At 44.4% G+C, this 17,744-nt stretch overlaps 1 protein-coding gene across 1 annotated transcript in view; it reads right to left on the bottom strand.

Moving 5' to 3' along the window:
* Positions 1-17,744, bottom strand: part of LOC121303629 (olfactomedin-like protein 2A) — a 64,353-nt gene that overhangs the window by 22,833 nt on the left and 23,776 nt on the right. Inside the window, exon 2 of the mRNA XM_041234431.1 lies at positions 2,659-2,922. Coding sequence (XP_041090365.1) covers positions 2,659-2,922 — 264 coding nt within the window. The remainder of the gene's footprint in view (positions 1-2,658; positions 2,923-17,744) is intronic.

Genomic DNA, 17,744 nt, shown 5'->3' with positions numbered 1-17,744 from the left:
ATGCAGGGTGAGTCACAATGAAAACTCAATGTATATGGCAATTATAAGACTATCGTTAGAAGAATGGTTAAAAAAAAAAAAAAACAAACACTGACAGCTAGTAAGAAACAGTCTGCTTGACTGCCAAATTCCACACAAGTCTTCAAATACAAGGAGACAACTATGTAAGTATGCACAGAGACCAGCGGAGATGAACTCCAGGAATGTCACTGATGGATATTAGAAACGGCACTCCTTTTACCACGCTCCATCCATCAAGCTGTCGTGCTGATCTCCATGTACCGGGTGTTGTCAGTTTGGTAAATCTTTGAGGGGTTGAGTCAGATCAAAGCTGCTTATAATGTTATCAAGGAGATGAGTAGTGAGACTGTGCTGATTGACCTCCATAAAGGCTCTTCTCGGGTTACAGACAACACTCTGCACAACCAACATCTATTTCTTCTTTGTTGTCCTTCGATGGTACAATACATGCTTCTTAGTTTAAGAATGCTCACTTCCCCTCCCCCTAAACAGCTCAGAGCAAATTGAGAGAGCTCAGAGCACCCTGCATGTGCTTACTTAGAACACACAGCATTCAGCAACTGTATGTGCTGAAGCAGCAGTGACATGCACACAGAGCTGTTTGCTTGTCTGAGCTTGTTCTTCATTTGTCTGTTTGCTTTTGTCATTTTGCACCACTGAAAATAAGCAGCCCATGGCTAATTTCAATGTTATGTTTTTACTAAACTAATGAATTGCTCTTTGTGTGCAGCCATTGAGCTGTTGCAGATGTAAATGTAGAATGTTTGTATTGCATCATTTCTAGACAAACAACAGCTAGCCCAAGTTCTGCTGTAAGTTCCTTTAAGTCAGTACTTCACGTAAATACACCAATAGCTCAAATGTATTCAACTGTTCCACGACTTTTCAAACACATGTTATCTTAAAATTAAGGGCAAACACGCTCCCTTATCAAATCAACATCAAAGGCATTGCAATGGTTTTATACTAAACACTCTGCATACATTTTTTTTAATATAAAAATAAATGAAAAGGCAAGAGTTTCCATTATGTACTTTGCTATGAGATGTACATAATGTAAATGTACACATTAACTGTGCAATCTCACAAAGCAGCCGTACAATTTTCCAGATGTGTACATCCAATTGACGGACAATTTTCAGAATCATAGAAAAAAGAATTGTAAAGAATGTGCACCTATGTGGCTTTACAGTAAAACGTCTGTATAAGAAGACCACATCCTACAAAAGACCCACTGAACTACTTTGATATGACTAAAGAAATAATCCTAGTTATAACTAATGTACTGCTTTGGTTTGACTTGGACGAACTCAAGCAGAGAATGGGACAGTACTGGCATGGCACTGCCTTCTGGCTTTAGCAGTATTACTTCCGAATGATCACCACATTGTACTTTTCTTAAAGGCTGTGAGGTCCTGCTGACAGCAGTGGTGTGATAAACAGTTGAAAGATGGCGTGTCTGGGAGAGGCAAGTGAATGTAATTCAGTGGGGCCCCTATTAGTGGCATGGGCTTCTGGTTTTAACGTGATTTGTGTGCTTTGCATTTATATATCAGCTTGTGAGCACACAGTTAGACAGCAAGCGTGGGACATGTGGCACATCTATGCAGTTTGGAAAAGAATGTGTTCTACTGTACTGTACATGATACCGCTGCCTGTAATATTTACAAATTCTTCTTGAATACTAAAAGAGTAATGGGCTTGATTTTACAGCGCTAACTCCAGTATGCAATATACTTCAAAAGAAGAAAAATACACGTTTCGGCTCCTTTCATTAGAAACATTGAAAAGACTTCTAGTTTAAACATCATTTTTTGTTTCTTTTGGTATTCCTACATAAAACATGAACCTAACAACTGGTACTGTGGCTCTCAGAAGTATTCACTACTATGTTACAACATGGAATCAAAATGGACTTAATTAGGAGTTTTTGCCACTGATCAACACAAAAAAGTCCATAATGTCAAAGTGAAAAATAAAATCTACAAATTGTTCCAAATTAAATAAAAATACAAAACAGAAAAGAATTGTTAATAAAATGTGGAAAAGTCCAAGGGGGTGAACACTGTTGAGAGTCACTGTATATGCTGCAACAATGTCTATTAAACATTCAAGTTGTTTCTTTCTCATTTTGACATAACATGGAGTAAATTACAAACTGAAACAGACGCTATAAAAAACAGAATATAAAATAGTAGAATTCTTTAACTCCTAGTTTTTAAAAGAAGAAAAGAGCATGCTAATGTTACAAAATGAAAAACAAAACACATTGGGAGTCTTTAAGAGAACCTGAAATATACGGTTTTGTAAAATTAACAGATGTTTTACCTCTTATAAAAACATGAGCTAATTACAAACCTGAGTAAATGCTTTGAAATTATAACACTAAATTCTTTGATCATCTTTTTGACTATAAGCCTTCATTAGACATTGATAAAAAATAAGCGACTTTAAGAATATTACTATTTTATTATTTTTTTTGTATTTTTACATCTAACAATTAAGTTTTTTTTTTTTACTGACTATACTGTTAAATTGCTATTATTACTTTTATTGCTAATAAATTACTGAAAGTTGACTTCATTTTCTGTGGGGCTTGCCATTTTAATGTGAGGGGTTAGGACTCCCACTTTTTACCTTGAGCAGCTCTGGAGCCTGCTTCTTCAGCTTCTCCATCTTCCACTCGTTCTCGCAGGGGTTGAGCGAGGCTGGCGGGGCGGTGCAGGAGCACTTGCAGTCAGACCCGGAGCTCACCGTCTCCACTGTGTAGAAGTCCTCCACACGCATGCTCCCGTTCCTGACACGGCTGCAGGCATCCTTGCTCAGGGGCCTCATGATGCACTTGCAGCGGCAGTCCGAGCCTTCCGACGTCATGCGCACCTGGTCAGTGTCTCCAAATACCTGATTCAAAAAGCCGCTGAGAGTTAGAAAAGCCACAGCAAGACCTGTCAGTTTGACTGATGTACAGTTTCACTAATGTACAGATCGCTCAGCTATCAAGACTGGTATCCCTGGCTACCTATTTTTTTTTAAAATAGTCTTTGGTCATGCATCAAACAGTAATTAACACATGAATGTACCCTTATAAAACTTTACTGAAATCCACAGGAAAATTTAACACTGAATACTATAGTTAAAGCATGTTAAAGCACAGCCGGGCATGCTAAAACCACTGCAGGCAATCGGGTTTAAAACTCAATCTAACTGGCTTTGGTTGCACTCTGAAATCAGAAGGATTTGGCACTAGCAATAAATGGCTTCAAACTGAATTTCAAAGTTGTTGTTCATTGCATATTTTCAAGTGTTTTCTTTATCTCTGAATTCTACTTTGGTCTGACCTTCAACATGGTATCTGCAAGCAAGGTGAGCTATGTTTTAAAAGTACAGAAGTACCATTTGGAACGCCAGGATCCAGACTGCCCCCAGCAGTACGATAAGACAATGATAAAGCTGCATATTTCTATACTCCATCCACTCACTTTCAAAGAGGCCTGCTGGTCAAGTTTGCAATACGAGGGCTTATGCTGTCATCAGTCCAAAGCAAGATTTAGTGGCCCACAAAGAGCTAGCAAGGCACACATGTGGTGTTAATAACGCAGTACTGCAGAATATAACCACTATGTAGGTTTACAGGTACTGTGGTCATTTCAAATACTGGTCTACCCTTTTAAAGGGCTATAATTTCAAACTGTTTACTCCAGTCTTTTAACTCCAAACAGTGCAGCCCTGCTTAAAGACCACCTCAGTACAAAGGCTGCCCTGTAATAATGGCCTTTTGGGGGGTGACAGTCCCTGGGATAAGGCAATGACAGGGGCTGTACGGTTACTAAACTGAATATTCCAGGACTCCTTGGAAATACAATATCAGTCTCAGTGGTTCTCAAAGAAGATATATTTAGAAATGACACACTGTGGCATGCGCTGTGGTCCAACAGCCAGATTCTCTGAGATTATTTATGCATTTTTATAATTGCATGAGCACAAATTCAAGTGTTGGTTTAAATAAGGGGGGAAAGGGGGGTGAGATTAATGCATCCACAATACTCCTGTAATTCTACATGGTTCTGCATACAGCCAGACCTGATAACATATACACCCATTTAAATAAAAGAACTCATTTACAACCCAACCTTTCCCACTGGCTTATGTGTATTTCTAAATTGTTGTTTTACGTCTGTTGAATAGGTGCCTTGTTATATCTTATAAATCAACCAATCACAATGCTTTTTCCAGGAACTTTCTTTTTCACACTGGAAATCCAGGTACAGTGTGAGGGAATCGGACCCCAAGGTAGAGTTTACAACATTCCAGAAACACAATTCTACCCCTATTTCAAACAGCTGTGGTACTATGGATCTAATTTGGTACACGTACTGTGCCAAGCTTTGAGGGAGGGTGTGAGCTTATGACTTCCTGTCTTTGAACGCTGATAAAATGGCACATTACAAATGTGGGTCTCTGAGTTGCAGACACATTTGGGTGCTTTCCAAGGCATGGGTACTGGTCTGGACTGCTCAGAAAGTGATTCTTGCGCAATATTTGAAAGGCAGATTTATTTATTAGGTTCTGTGCCACAGGGAAGGTTTGATAGAAGCTGCTGGATCTGCCAGTGCTTGTCCTCTTTAGGAGTGTATGAATTCAGTGTAAAATGCCTGTGGTTTACATTTATATTTATGGTTTCAATATATTTCTCTGTAGCAATGGATTAAGGTGCCAAATAATCTTGCAGCCATTCATCTTTCCTGGCTTCAAAGGCATTACTGTAGCTCGGTTTCTGAAGACGGGGTAACGCAGAACTTTGTGATCTGCAATTGGAACTCATTTACTGGAGACTACACAGTGATTAAAGATGAGGAAAAATGTTCTGTTTTTACATTCCCATTTAAGGTGCAATTAATTAGTACTTTTAATTACATGCCTTCCCTTCAAAATTTGATCATTTATGTAACAAAATTATTCCAGTAAATCTTAACCAATACGTATTACCAAAACGTATGGTAAATGTACATGTGATTTTTTTTTTAAACAGTTTATTTTCATAGCAAATAGTGATCTAAAAATCCCCAAACATATGCTGACTGTCCATGTTCTCCGTTCAGCACGCACACTGAGGTGTAGACAGTATGTTCTCTGTTCAGCACGCACACTGAGGTGTAGACAGTATGTTCTCTGTTCAGCACGCACACTGAGGTGTAGACAGTATGTTCTCTGTTCAGCACGCACACTGAGGTGTAGACAGTATGTTCTCTGTTCAGCACGCACACCGAGGTGTAGACAGTGTGTTCTCTGTTCAGCACGCACACTGAGGTGTAGACAGTGTGTTCTCTGTTCAGCACGCACACTGAGGTGTAGACAGTGTGTTCTCTGTTCAGCACGCACACTGAGGTGTAGACAGTGTGTTCTCTGTTCAGCACGCACACTGAGGTGTAGACAGTGTGTTCTCTGTTCAGCACGCACACTGAGGTGTAGACAGTATGTTCTCTGTTCAGCACGCACACTGAGGTGTAGACAGTATGTTCTCTGTTCAGCACGCACACCGAGGTGTAGACAGTATGTTCTCTGTTCAGCACGCACACCGAGGTGTAGACAGTATGTTCTCTGTTCAGCACGCACACCGAGGTGTAGACAGTATGTTCTCTGTTCAGCACGCACACCGAGGTGTAGACAGTATGTTCTCTGTTCAGCACGCACACCGAGGTGTAGACAGTATGTTCTCTGTTCAGCACGCACACTGAGGTGTAGACAGTATGTTCTCTGTTCAGCACGCACACTGAGGTGTAGACAGTATGTTCTCTGTTCAGCACGCACACTGAGGTGTAGACAGTATGTTCTCTGTTCAGCACGCACACTGAGGTGTAGACAGTATGTTCTCTGTTCAGCACGCACACTGAGGTGTAGACAGTATGTTCTCTGTTCAGCACGCACACTGAGGTGTAGACAGTATGTTCTCTGTTCAGCACGCACACCGAGGTGTAGACAGTATGTTCTCTGTTCAGCACGCACACCGAGGTGTAGACAGTATGTTCTCTGTTCAGCACGCACACTGAGGTGTAGACAGTATGTTCTCTGTTCAGCACGCACACTGAGGTGTAGACAGTATGTTCTCTGTTCAGCACGCACACTGAGGTGTAGACAGTGTGTTCTCTGTTCAGCACGCACACCGAGGTGTAGACAGTGTGTTCTCTGTTCAGCACGCACACCGAGGTGTAGACAGTATGTTCTCTGTTCAGCACGCACACCGAGGTGTAGACAGTGTGTTCTCTGTTCAGCACGCACACTGAGGTGTAGACAGTGTGTTCTCTGTTCAGCACGCACAGCGAGGTGTAAACAGTATGGTTGTTAGCAACTTTATTTTGCTTAGTAGACCACTACTTTCAGTTATTTTATTGATGCTATCTTTAAATTTTCACATGGATCTATGTGGTGCATAGAATGAAGCTACAAAACTTACACAATAACTGCTTTGAATGAACAATAAGCTTTTACTACTAATTCAATTTCTACCTACCTAGTGTTAATTACAGGAGCAGTTATCACTAATTCCAGCTGGAGACAATAATAAAACCCCCTTAATAAGTCTCCATAATTAAGAGATCCTGACATCAAATAACCTAAATCTTGTAGGAACAGCAGTATGGCAACATTTCACAAAAGGCATTTGGGTTAAACCTCTTGCTTATGCACCTACTTGAAGATGCCACCCCATTTTGCTTTAGGCCCCTTTCAACTTTCCAAATCAAACACCTGGGTTTGTTTTCTGCTGTGGTTTTGATTTAAATTACATGAGAGTAAGTGTTACAACTTAAGCACCAACTTAGACATAGGTTCTTTTACTGTAAACTAATGTGATCCATTTGCTTTTCCTTCCATGTGATGATGTAGATATCCTTCTGCCTGGTGTTGATGGGTGAAGTATAATGCTGGCTCCAGGGATCAGCCTATTTTGCCTCCCCAACGCATCAGCACACACAACGGCTGCATGCTGGCCTCAGGGTCAACCACTGTGCGACCTCCCCAGCGTGTCAGCATGACAACCGTCTGGACTGAGCTGAGCAGGGTACTTCTCTGGGGTCTTCAAGTGGGGACCTTCCATCCTTGGTGTTCTGTCAACTAGCCCACGACACCTTAAGAGGGTTCTACAATGATTCTGGCATCCCGGCATCACACTCCTCCGTTCCCCACTCTGCTAATCTTATTCTTATATCTTAACCCAGCTTATTTACCTTCTTCCTTTACATCGACATTGCTTTCTTTCTATGATGCTTGAAGTCCCCAGCCAGAATCTTTTCATCTCAACCAGAGCCAGTAGCTGCACCTCTCTGCTGCTTCAAATAAGTTCTTCACTATGCATCGCAACTCTTGACCACTGAGTCCGATGTCTCTTTGAAACTGGGCTGTGGAGTGTGCCACAATTCCTCGACAGCCCACCTCCGCTGGGTAAACCTCGCTGTTCCACTTCGGCAGCCAGTTGAGTGTACTGAAGTTTCGTCCTCTCATATGCCTCATTCACAGCATCCTTCCATGGCACTGTTAACTCTACCAGGTGAACAAGGCGTGCTGATCCAGACCACAAGATAATATCAGGTCGAAGGTTAGGGGTGGCAATCTCATGTGGAAAAATAAATCGCTGTCTAACATCTGCCAGCATTTTCCAGTCTCTACCAACCTCCAGTTGTCTTACACGAGGTTTGATCTCAATACCTTTTCTTGGTGGTTGCTCCCCTGGATGGAGGAATGTTGTTTTTTTTCTTCATGTGTCATATATTGCTGGAACTGATGGCAACCTGTTGGTCATGCTGCGCTTGTTTACAACATTGCAGCACCTAGTCAAGAGCGACCTTACATCCTGTCAAAATGTGCCCTAATGTAGCTAGCGATGAACACAAAGAACACCACGGATCCTCTCCTACCCATAGATTAAGGTTCTGTGGTGATGGGAGAACATCATATGTTGACCTGATGAGGAAACTGATCCTGCTCTGTTCCATTGTCCATAGATCTCGTCAGGCGATCTTGTGCTGTTCCACACTCTCCCATCTCGTCCATCCTCCCTGCTTGGCCTGGGAAACTGCCTTTATGCACCTCATCCTCGCCTCCTGCTTTTGCACCTCGTTGACTACCAGCTTCCACCATTGAACTGGGGCTGCTTTATGCCATGTAGCAGGAGCTGAATTGAGACCAAGGCCTCCTCTTACATGCTGTACTTGACCCATGATATCACTGATATGAAGGGCTGCCTTTGCATCTTCCCCAGCTTCCTTTGCCGCCCACTTTCTTCCATTTTTCAACACAGGTGCTGCCTCCCTCACACATTCATCGTGTGACTCTACCAATGACATTTCCAACTGAACCTTGGCGCACTTAAACTCCTCGGTTAGAGCTGAGACTGGCAGCTGCAATATCCCTTTACCATACAGTCCCACTCTGCTGAGGCAACGTGGGACTCCTAACCATTTCCTGACGTATGAACTGTATACTGTTTCCAGCTTCTCTATTGTTGTCAAGGAAACCTCATACACAGTGTGTGGCCACAGAAGTCTCGGCGGTAGACCAAACCAAAAGCACCAGAGTTTAATTTTGCCCAGTAAAGCGCTGCTGCCTATGCTCTTCAACCATCACACTGCTTGTTCTCTCACATCTAGCTCCCTAAGACAGCCACTTACTTTAGTGTTTTTGGGCATTACTTTACATATGGCCAGAAGAAGTCAACTGGAAATAATGGGATTTAAGGAAACTGTCGTGCTTCAAACATGACAGCCCAAGCTCAGGTAAAATTAAGGGACCTATTTACAAAACCCTATCTTTTTAAGTCTGTTTTGATTGATGTTTGGAATTCATGTTTCTTGTCTGTCTTCACATATTCTTCTAGTGCCTACATGTATCATTTTTCTGGTCTGGTTGAGCTCTGGGAAGGATGTGGCTCATCTGGCTTTACCATCTCACGTGAATATAGATTCAGTGAAGTGGCACTTCAAGATGCTTGAGGTTGCAGGCAGATGTTCAGTGTTCACAATGTAAACAGTCACAGCTGGCTATAATAAAAAAAAAAAAACAGCTCACCATCCCTAGTGCACACATCCCTACCCATACAGGATTCTTGGGTGAATGAAAGAATTTTGCAATGCATGTTTTCTATGGAACACAGGTTTACAACTGGGAAGCAAATATGACTCAAAGAAACCACTGATTTCAGCACGCTGAAGCAGGGCCTCCAGTAGTCCTCTAGCTCCATACCACCTATTTTTTTTATAACCTTGGTTGTTGTACCTTTTAGGCCAAAAATCTGTATACTTGTCAAAGTAATGGTGCACTGAAATATGAATTTGTCAAAAACAAAACTGTTTCTCTCTTTGTCTCTCTCTCCCTTTCTCTGTATACTCACCTGAGAGCAACAGGGTGTGAAGACAGTCTAAAAAAATCCAGTCTGGACTGGTAATATGAAGAGGCCTATAAAACACACAGTCAGATTGAAACGAAGCCCTTTACCGGGGGCCCAGAAACCTGTAGACCACAACTGGAAAGCTAATATGAATAATGTGCCAAAGAAGTCCAAACACCTGGTAGTGCTGAACAATTTCTTTAAAAGAATACCTACCAAGGCACAGTGCCTAAGAATACCAAGTTCCCAGTTGAGCTAAACAGGGTAACAATAATCTGTTGATGTTAAGGGGATCCTTTCCTTGTTTAATGTAAGGGGCAGGATTTAAAAAAAATAAAAAAACAGCGTTATTGTATCAAACTTGTGGTATAGTAACGACAGCTTTAGTAGCAAGAGATTTTCAAACAAAATGTGTTAATTAAATCAATCCATTAATGCTTTGAGGTCGTTCATGAACGCATGTCTCATTAAAAAGCTTAATTATCACATCTACACCACTTCCTGTCTCAATGCCCAGATAAGGGGAATTAGTTAATCAAAATGCATGAAAAATGAATGGCCGCATAATTCACTGTTATGGAAACTACTAATGACAGGGAAGTGGCTCTCCCACCAGCGAGCAGCAGCCAAATGGAAATGAAAAATAACAGGACTAGCAGGAGGGGTATCTAGAGTGTACAACACTGCAGATGCTAGCATACCAGAATTACATGTAAAGCAGAGTGTCACATGTGAAACTGAAGGATGCGCGAGTTTAAAAACAGCTCCACTAATGTAGCAATATTGTGGGAAACTCCTCTGATCACATGAAAATGAGGCAGAGGGGATGGGAATAGGTCTCAGGAGTTCATCTCAGTAGAGAGCTCTTGGCAGCAAAATAAAGGTCATTTTTAGGGTCATTCCAAAGTATTTGTCTGCTTTCAGCATCCGTGTGCAATACCTTAATGCTGTACAATTTTAAATTGGGTGTAAAATCTTGATACTAAAAGCTAGGTCAACAACACACCTCCAGCTTTTAGACACTATAATATTAAAGGGTGCGAGGGTTGACGAGCCTGCACCGCCTGGGGCTGACGAGCCTGCAGCCTGCACCGCCTGGGGCTGACGAGCCTGCACCGCCTGGGGCTGACGAGCCTGATGAGCCTGCACTGCTTGGGGCTGACGAGCCTGCACTGCCTGGGGCTGATAAGCCTGCACCGCCTGGGGCTGACGAGCCTGATGAGCCTGCACTGCTTGGGGCTGACGAGCCTGCACTGCCTGGGGCTGACGAGCCTGCACTGCCTGGGGCTGACGAGCCTGCACTGCCTGGGGCTGACGAGCCTGACGAGCCTGCACTGCCTGGGGCTGATAAGCCTGCACTGCCTGGGGCTGACGAGCCTGACGAGCCTGCACTGCCTGGGGCTGACGAGCCTGCACTGCCTGGGGCTGACGAGCCTGATGAGCCTGCACTGCTTGGGGCTGACGAGCCTGACGAGCCTGCACTGCCTGGGGCTGACGAGCCTGCACTGCCTGGGGCTGATGAGCCTGCACTGCCTGGGGCTGACGAGCCTGATGAGCCTGCACTGCCTGGGGCTGACGAGCCTGCACTGCCTGGGGCTGACGAGCCTGCACCGCCTGGGGCTGACGAGCCTGACGAGCCTGCACTGCCTGGGGCTGACGAGCCTGACGAGCCTGCACTGCCTGGGGCTGACGAGCCTGCACGAGCCTGGGGCTGACGAGCCTGACTGCCTGGGCTGCCTGGGGCTGACGAGCCTGCACCGCCTGGGGCTGACGAGCCTGACGAGCCTGCACTGCCTGGGGCTGACGAGCCTGCACTGCCTGGGGCTGACGAGCCTGATGAGCCTGCACTGCCTGGGGCTGACGAGCCTGATGAGCCTGCACTGCCTGGGGCTGACGAGCCTGATGAGCCTGCACTGCCTGGGGCTGACGAGCCTGATGAGCCTGCACTGCCTGGGGCTGATGAGCCTGCACCGCCTGGGGCTGACGAGCCTGCACTGCCTGGGGCTGACGAGCCTGGTGAGCCTGCACTGCCTGGGGCTGACGAGCCTGATGAGCCTGCACTGCCTGGGGCTGACTGCACTGCCTGGGGCTGACGAGCCTGCACTGCCTGGGGCTGACGAGCCTGCATGGCCTAGGGCTACCATGCCAGCAACGCCGCTGCCAGCTCCACCATCACCATGCCAGAGTACCCAGCGCCAATGCCACTGCCGGAGTGTTCCGCACTGAGAACAGCATGGCCGCTACCAGCGGCAACGCCTGGTCCGGAGCGAGGGTCACACGCTGAGGGCAGCATGGCCGCTGCCAGCACCAACGCCTGGTCCGGAGCGAGGGTCACACACTGAGGGCAGCATGGCCGCTGCCAGCACCAACGCCTGGTCCGGAGCGAGGGTCACACGCTGAGGGCAGCATGGCCGCTGCCAGCACCAACGCCTGGTCCGGAGCGAGGGCCACACGCTGAGGGCAGCATGGCCGCTGCCAGCGCCAACGCCTGGTCCGGAGCGAGGGCCACACGCTGAGGGCAGCATGGCCGCTGCCAGCACCAACGCCTGGTCCGGAGCGAGGGCCACACGCTGAGGGCAGCATGGCCGCTGCCAACGCCAACGCCTGGTCCGGAGCGAGGGTCACACGCTGAGGGCAGCATGGCCGCTGCCAGCACCAACGCCTGGTCCGGAGCGAGGGTCACACGCTGAGGGCAGCATGGCCGCTGCCAGCACCAACGCCTGGTCCGGAGCGAGGGTCACACGCTGAGGGCAGCATGGCCGCTGCCAGCACCAACGCCTGGTCCGGAGCGAGGGCCACACGCTGAGGGCAGCATGGCCGCTGCCAGCACCAACGCCTGGTCCGGAGCGAGGGCCACACGCTGAGGGCAGCATGGCCGCTGCCAGCACCAACGCCTGGTCCGGAGCGAGGGTCACACGCTGAGGGCAGCATGGCCGCTGCCAGCGCCAACGCCTGGTTCGAAGTGCCCAGCACCTCTGCCACTGCAGAGTGTCACACACTGAGGGCAGCATTACCACTGCCTGTGCCACCGCCATTTCCGGAGCACACTTCCGACTCCCGACTCGTTTGCAACTGGTTTGCGACTATCAAGACAGGCGCAACACTTTAGTACACCTACCCCATTGTGTTGAAGGTGTCTGTTGTTATAACATGTTTGGCCATATGCATAAAAGACAGCAGTAATTTCTGCCCGTTAAAATTGATTTATTGGGAAGTATTTAACATGTGATTTATAAAACTACTGTCTGGTTATTTTATTGGCCAGTAATGGTTTTAGATGTGATTTTCCATCACGGATTGTTACCGAGAGTTTGTATCTAACCATTGTTAGAGGTATGCAAATGAGCTGTGTCCCCTTAACACGTCATTGGCTTACACTGCCTGTTTACATCGTCACATTACAGCTACGGGGCACGTCTGGAGGTAATGTAAATGCTTCTTTCTTTCTTTGTCTCTTTCTTTCTCTTTGGTGACTGCAATGTTGGTGTTTGTGTGTTCATAATTACCTACCTATAACACAGCAAGGTCTGTCCCTGTGCAAAATGATTTTAATGCTTTTTTGATCAAGGTGAAGCATAACCCATTCGTAAGTATTCATACTGGGAGAAAAATAATTTATGTTTTTAAATTATAATCCGTGTGCATTTTAATTTTAAATAGATTGAAAACCCTGCCTGTCACACAATTGGATTAGAAAATGCTACATATTTCTTGCAATTTATTTTGAGTTACTTCCTGAACTAATCCCGTTTGACACAAATATGTTTTACATCACCTAGAAATTTGGGATTGAGACATAATAATACAAAAAAAAACAACCAATGAACATAGTTTAGATATTTTATGTAACATCGTGTAATCAAAGAAACTACAAAATGATATCGCAAGAGTCTACCGAAAGCCAAAATACAGTGTACTTCATATCAGATTTCTAAATGGCACATTTTTCAATTTGTCAGTTTTTCATTAAGTATCATTGGAAAGCTACAAAGAAAGTTATTCAGCAGGTTTCATTCGACTTTATGAAGCTAAATTAATTCATTCTATAGGGTGATGCAAAACTTTTGGCCATAGCTGTAAATGATAAGCACGGGGACTTATAAAATATAATTTACTTTACAAAGATTTGAGCTGCCTCTATCGGTAGGTGGAATCCTGTGAAAAATATGTACTAGATTTCTGCGCAGGGACAGTGATCAATAAAAACTAAAACTAGTGTTTTTTTTTTGTTTTTATCCAAATCATGCAGTGAGTGTGCAGCTTTCCTTCTACAGGAACAGCCTTGTTTCCAGCATTTCAGCTCTTCAGTTGATGATCTCGTTCTGTCCATAGGACTGTATTCCTTCGAATTTAAGACGCAGCCCAAATTTCCCACCCTCTATTTGAAGAAAAAATAAAACATCAAACAGATCTGCATTCACTGTATAGTTTGAGGGATCACTCTGATTGGCTTGTGACATTGGCGTGCCTGTTGCCTACAAGAACATTTCTATGGCATTTTTACATAAGTTTCGTGTTATATATCCCCATATGTTGCTACAACTGCTTAAATAATGTATCTGTCATTTTTCTTTTCATTGTTAACATCCTGACAACTTTTTACACTTAGAACTTTATACTGTTTCAAAGCTGTTTTCAAAACGGCTGCTCTAGTGCACTGGGGTTTGAGATCTGGGTTTGAAATCACTGCAGAAACAGCGATTTTTGCTGTGAGCGATTATTGCTGTGTTACCTGTTTGACAATGTGGACAATAATCCTGACACTATCAGTGCATTAGAGAGTCCCTCCCCTCACGTCTGTATTTAGAGAAAATGTGACCCCGCATACAGGCTGGATTAGCTCGTCGCTCATTCACTTATCTTTCACAACGTGTTATTTTACATGGTCTGGAATATCTTCACATTGACCCCATGTTTACATTGTATTTGTATTTAATATTTAAAAACAGTACCAGAAATCCTGCCAGTGTAAAGTTTTATAAATTTGCTTTGTTAAAAATATCTGGATGAAGTGCAGCTGTGAAATTTTCATGCTGCCTTCACATAAATCTGCAACTAAAAATAAGATATTTTATTACTGGATTAAACAACTACTTTATTATAGTATGGGCTGCCCTTTCAGTAGCCCAAATAACCATTATCAATGGCAGAGTCTCAGGATTGTCTGCAGCTGTCGAGTACAGAGGAATAAACCCTCACTTCCTGCAGCACAATAATGCGGCCGTACCCCACACGCTGCTGCATGTGATTAAACGCAAAGGCGTTGAAAAAAACTATAAACAGAGAGGTGAACACACTTCTTTGATCTACTCTGCAGCAATTGAGTGCTAACATTATAGGGAGACTTTTCATGGAGGTTTCCTGCAGTCTCATGTGGTCCTGGCCAGCCTAGATGTGGTTACACTTACTCCTCAGGTTCAAGGCAGACAAACAACTGCCAGTGTTCCACTTACTAGCCTTTTAAAAATACATTTCCTTATTCCATATTATCTTTGATTCAGTTGACTACCTCTACAGTAATAAAAGCAACAGCAGATTTTTTTTAGTCAGTAGCGCAGGTATAAGATCATACCAATGTTCCGTGTGGGAGGGTGTGTTGAGAAGTTGCTTTTAAAAAGTAATCCATTAGTTACAAGTTACTTGAACAACAGTGTAACTATTTACAGTAACTTACAGTATTACTTTGAAAAAAATGTAACTACCAGTAGTTAGTTACAAACAGTTACTTCTCAGGCACAGTTTACATTTTGAAGAGAATTTTCTCGGTTTAGTCAGGCTGCAGCTTAAAATATTTTTTTGAAGGTCCAGCTACCGAATCCACAGGAGAGTGTTGAAAAGTACGTTCATGTGACTTGCACTGTTGAAGCGCTTTTTGATTTCCACGTTATGCATTAGCAGGAGTCTTTTTTAAATGTCAATATAAAGTAACTCATTTCTTCACATAAAATAATACATAATTACCTTTGGTTTTCTGAAACATTAGTTACAAGTTAGTGAAAATGTAATCACAGCAGTAATGTGTTACTCCCCCACACTGGGAGGATGGTGTTGTGTTACACTGAGCTGTTTCTGCAGTAATGTGTTACTCCCCCACACTGGGAGGAGGGTGTTGTGTTACACTGAGCTGTTTCTGCAGTAATGTGTTACTCCCCCACACTGGGAGGAGGGTGTTGTGTTACACTGAGCTGTTTCTGCAGTAATGTGTTACTCCCCCACACTGGGAGGATGGTGTTGTGTTACACTGAGCTGTTTCTGCAGTAATGTGTTACTCCCCCACACTGGGAGGATGGTGTTGTGTTACACTGAGCTGTTTCTGCAGTAATGTGTTACTCCCCCACACTGGGAGGATGGTGTTGTGTTACACTGAGCTGTTTCTGCAGTAATGTGTTACTCCCCCACACTGGGAGGATGGTGTTGTGTTACACTGAGCTGTTTCTGCAGTAATGTGTTACTCCCCCACACTGGGAGGAGGTTACACTGAGGTGTAATGTGTTACTTACACTGAGCTGTTTCTGCAGTAATGTGTTACTCCCCCACACTGGGAGGATGGTGTTGTGTTACACTGAGCTGTTTCTGCAGTAATGTGTTACTCCCCCACACTGGGAGGAGGGTGTTGTGTTACACTGAGCTGTTTCTGCAGTAATGTGTTACTCCCCCACACTGGGAGGATGGTGTTGTGTTACACTGAGCTGTTTCTGCAGTAATGTGTTACTCCCCCACACTGGGAGGAGGGTGTTGTGTTACACTGAGCTGTTTCTGCACAGGATGGTGTTGTGTTACACTGAGCTGTTTCTGCAGTAATGTGTTACTCCCCCACACTGGGAGGATGGTGTTGTGTTACACTGAGCTGTTTCTGCAGTAATGTGTTACTCCCCCACACTGGGAGGATGGTGTTGTGTTACACTGAGCTGTTTCTGCAGTAATGTGTTACTCCCCCACACTGGGAGGAGGGTGTTGTGTTACACTGAGCTGTTTCTGCAGTAATGTGTTACTCCCCCACACTGGGAGGAGGGTGTTGTGTTACACTGAGCTGTTTCTGCAGTAATGTGTTACTCCCCCACACTGGGAGGATGGTGTTGTGTTACACTGAGCTGTTTCTGCAGTAATGTGTTACTCCCCCACACTGGGAGGAGGGTGTTGTGTTACACTGAGCTGTTTCTGCAGTAATGTGTTACTCCCCCACACTGGGAGGAGGGTGTTGTGTTACACTGAGCTGTTTCTGCAGTAATGTGTTACTCCCCCACACTGGGAGGAGGGTGTTGTGTTACACTGAGCTGTTTCTGCAGTAATGTGTTACTCCCCCACACTGGGAGGATGGTGTTGTGTTACACTGAGCTGTTTCTGCAGTGCTGCCGTAACTACACACAAACTGCAATTTCCATAGTATTGCTACATTAGGATTAGTGCTACTAATGAACTGCTTTCTACGAAAGTACTTCAAATCCAAGAAAGGAAAAAAGAAAAGAAAACCAGTTCCGTAATCGAAAAAAGAAAGCTCCCGAGATCAAAGGAAATATAATTCAATGCCAGCTGGGCTCAGCTGATGTTAACTTGATTAGCAATGTTCCAGGGTACTTTGGCCAAATGTTAATAGGTAATGAACTAAATTTGACCCCAAGTCCTGAAGAAATCCTCAAATCCCCTCAGTCGTGGAGAAAAGCTGGGTTCTATACCGTAGCCCATTTTGGAAGCCTTAATTGGACAGAAATCCAATGAGGATGTTTGATAGCTAATACATCAGGGTTAAATATAGTTTACTGGAACCTTTAAGTAACTTAGCTGTTTTGCACTTCCATTCACTATATGCCTCGAGTGCAGTTTTGAATGAAACCAGTTACAGTAAACATGTTGGTTTTTTAAACAATTAAGTTGGTACTCTACTGGGATGAGGGAATATCTGCTGGCAAGCCATGCTTTCAGATAGTGCTGGTTATGTAACTTCGAGATCACCCAAATCCCTGGCTGGCTTTCCTGCCATCAACTAACCAGCTGCTTTCCCAGCTCAGCTGACTGACATGCTTTCAGCCAGTAACAGCCAGTGCTCAGGAGGAGGCAAAGTAAGCCAAGGAGCCTGAGAACATCCAGATTTGTGTTTCTTTTGATCTGAAGGTTCCAGCGTTTCGTCAGGTTTCATTTTTTATAGTTTAAAATCATATCATTATAACAGGCGTTTAGGCGTTATTTGCAATAGATGTTGTGATAATAACAAACGCTGTGATACTGAAGCTCGACAAAATGCTTGTGAAATCAAAGTATTGATTGTTGGAAAGTAAATGTGCTAGTTATAGAATGTCTTTATTCGGCACATTTGAATAATTGTATGTCAAGTCAATAGCTTCGGCTT

The sequence above is a fragment of the Polyodon spathula genome, chromosome 34 (genome assembly GCF_017654505.1).
Source record: "Polyodon spathula isolate WHYD16114869_AA chromosome 34, ASM1765450v1, whole genome shotgun sequence".
Taxonomy (NCBI): domain Eukaryota; kingdom Metazoa; phylum Chordata; class Actinopteri; order Acipenseriformes; family Polyodontidae; genus Polyodon; species Polyodon spathula.
Note: the sequence above shows the minus strand (reverse complement) of the source record. Positions and strands in the feature narration are given on the sequence as shown.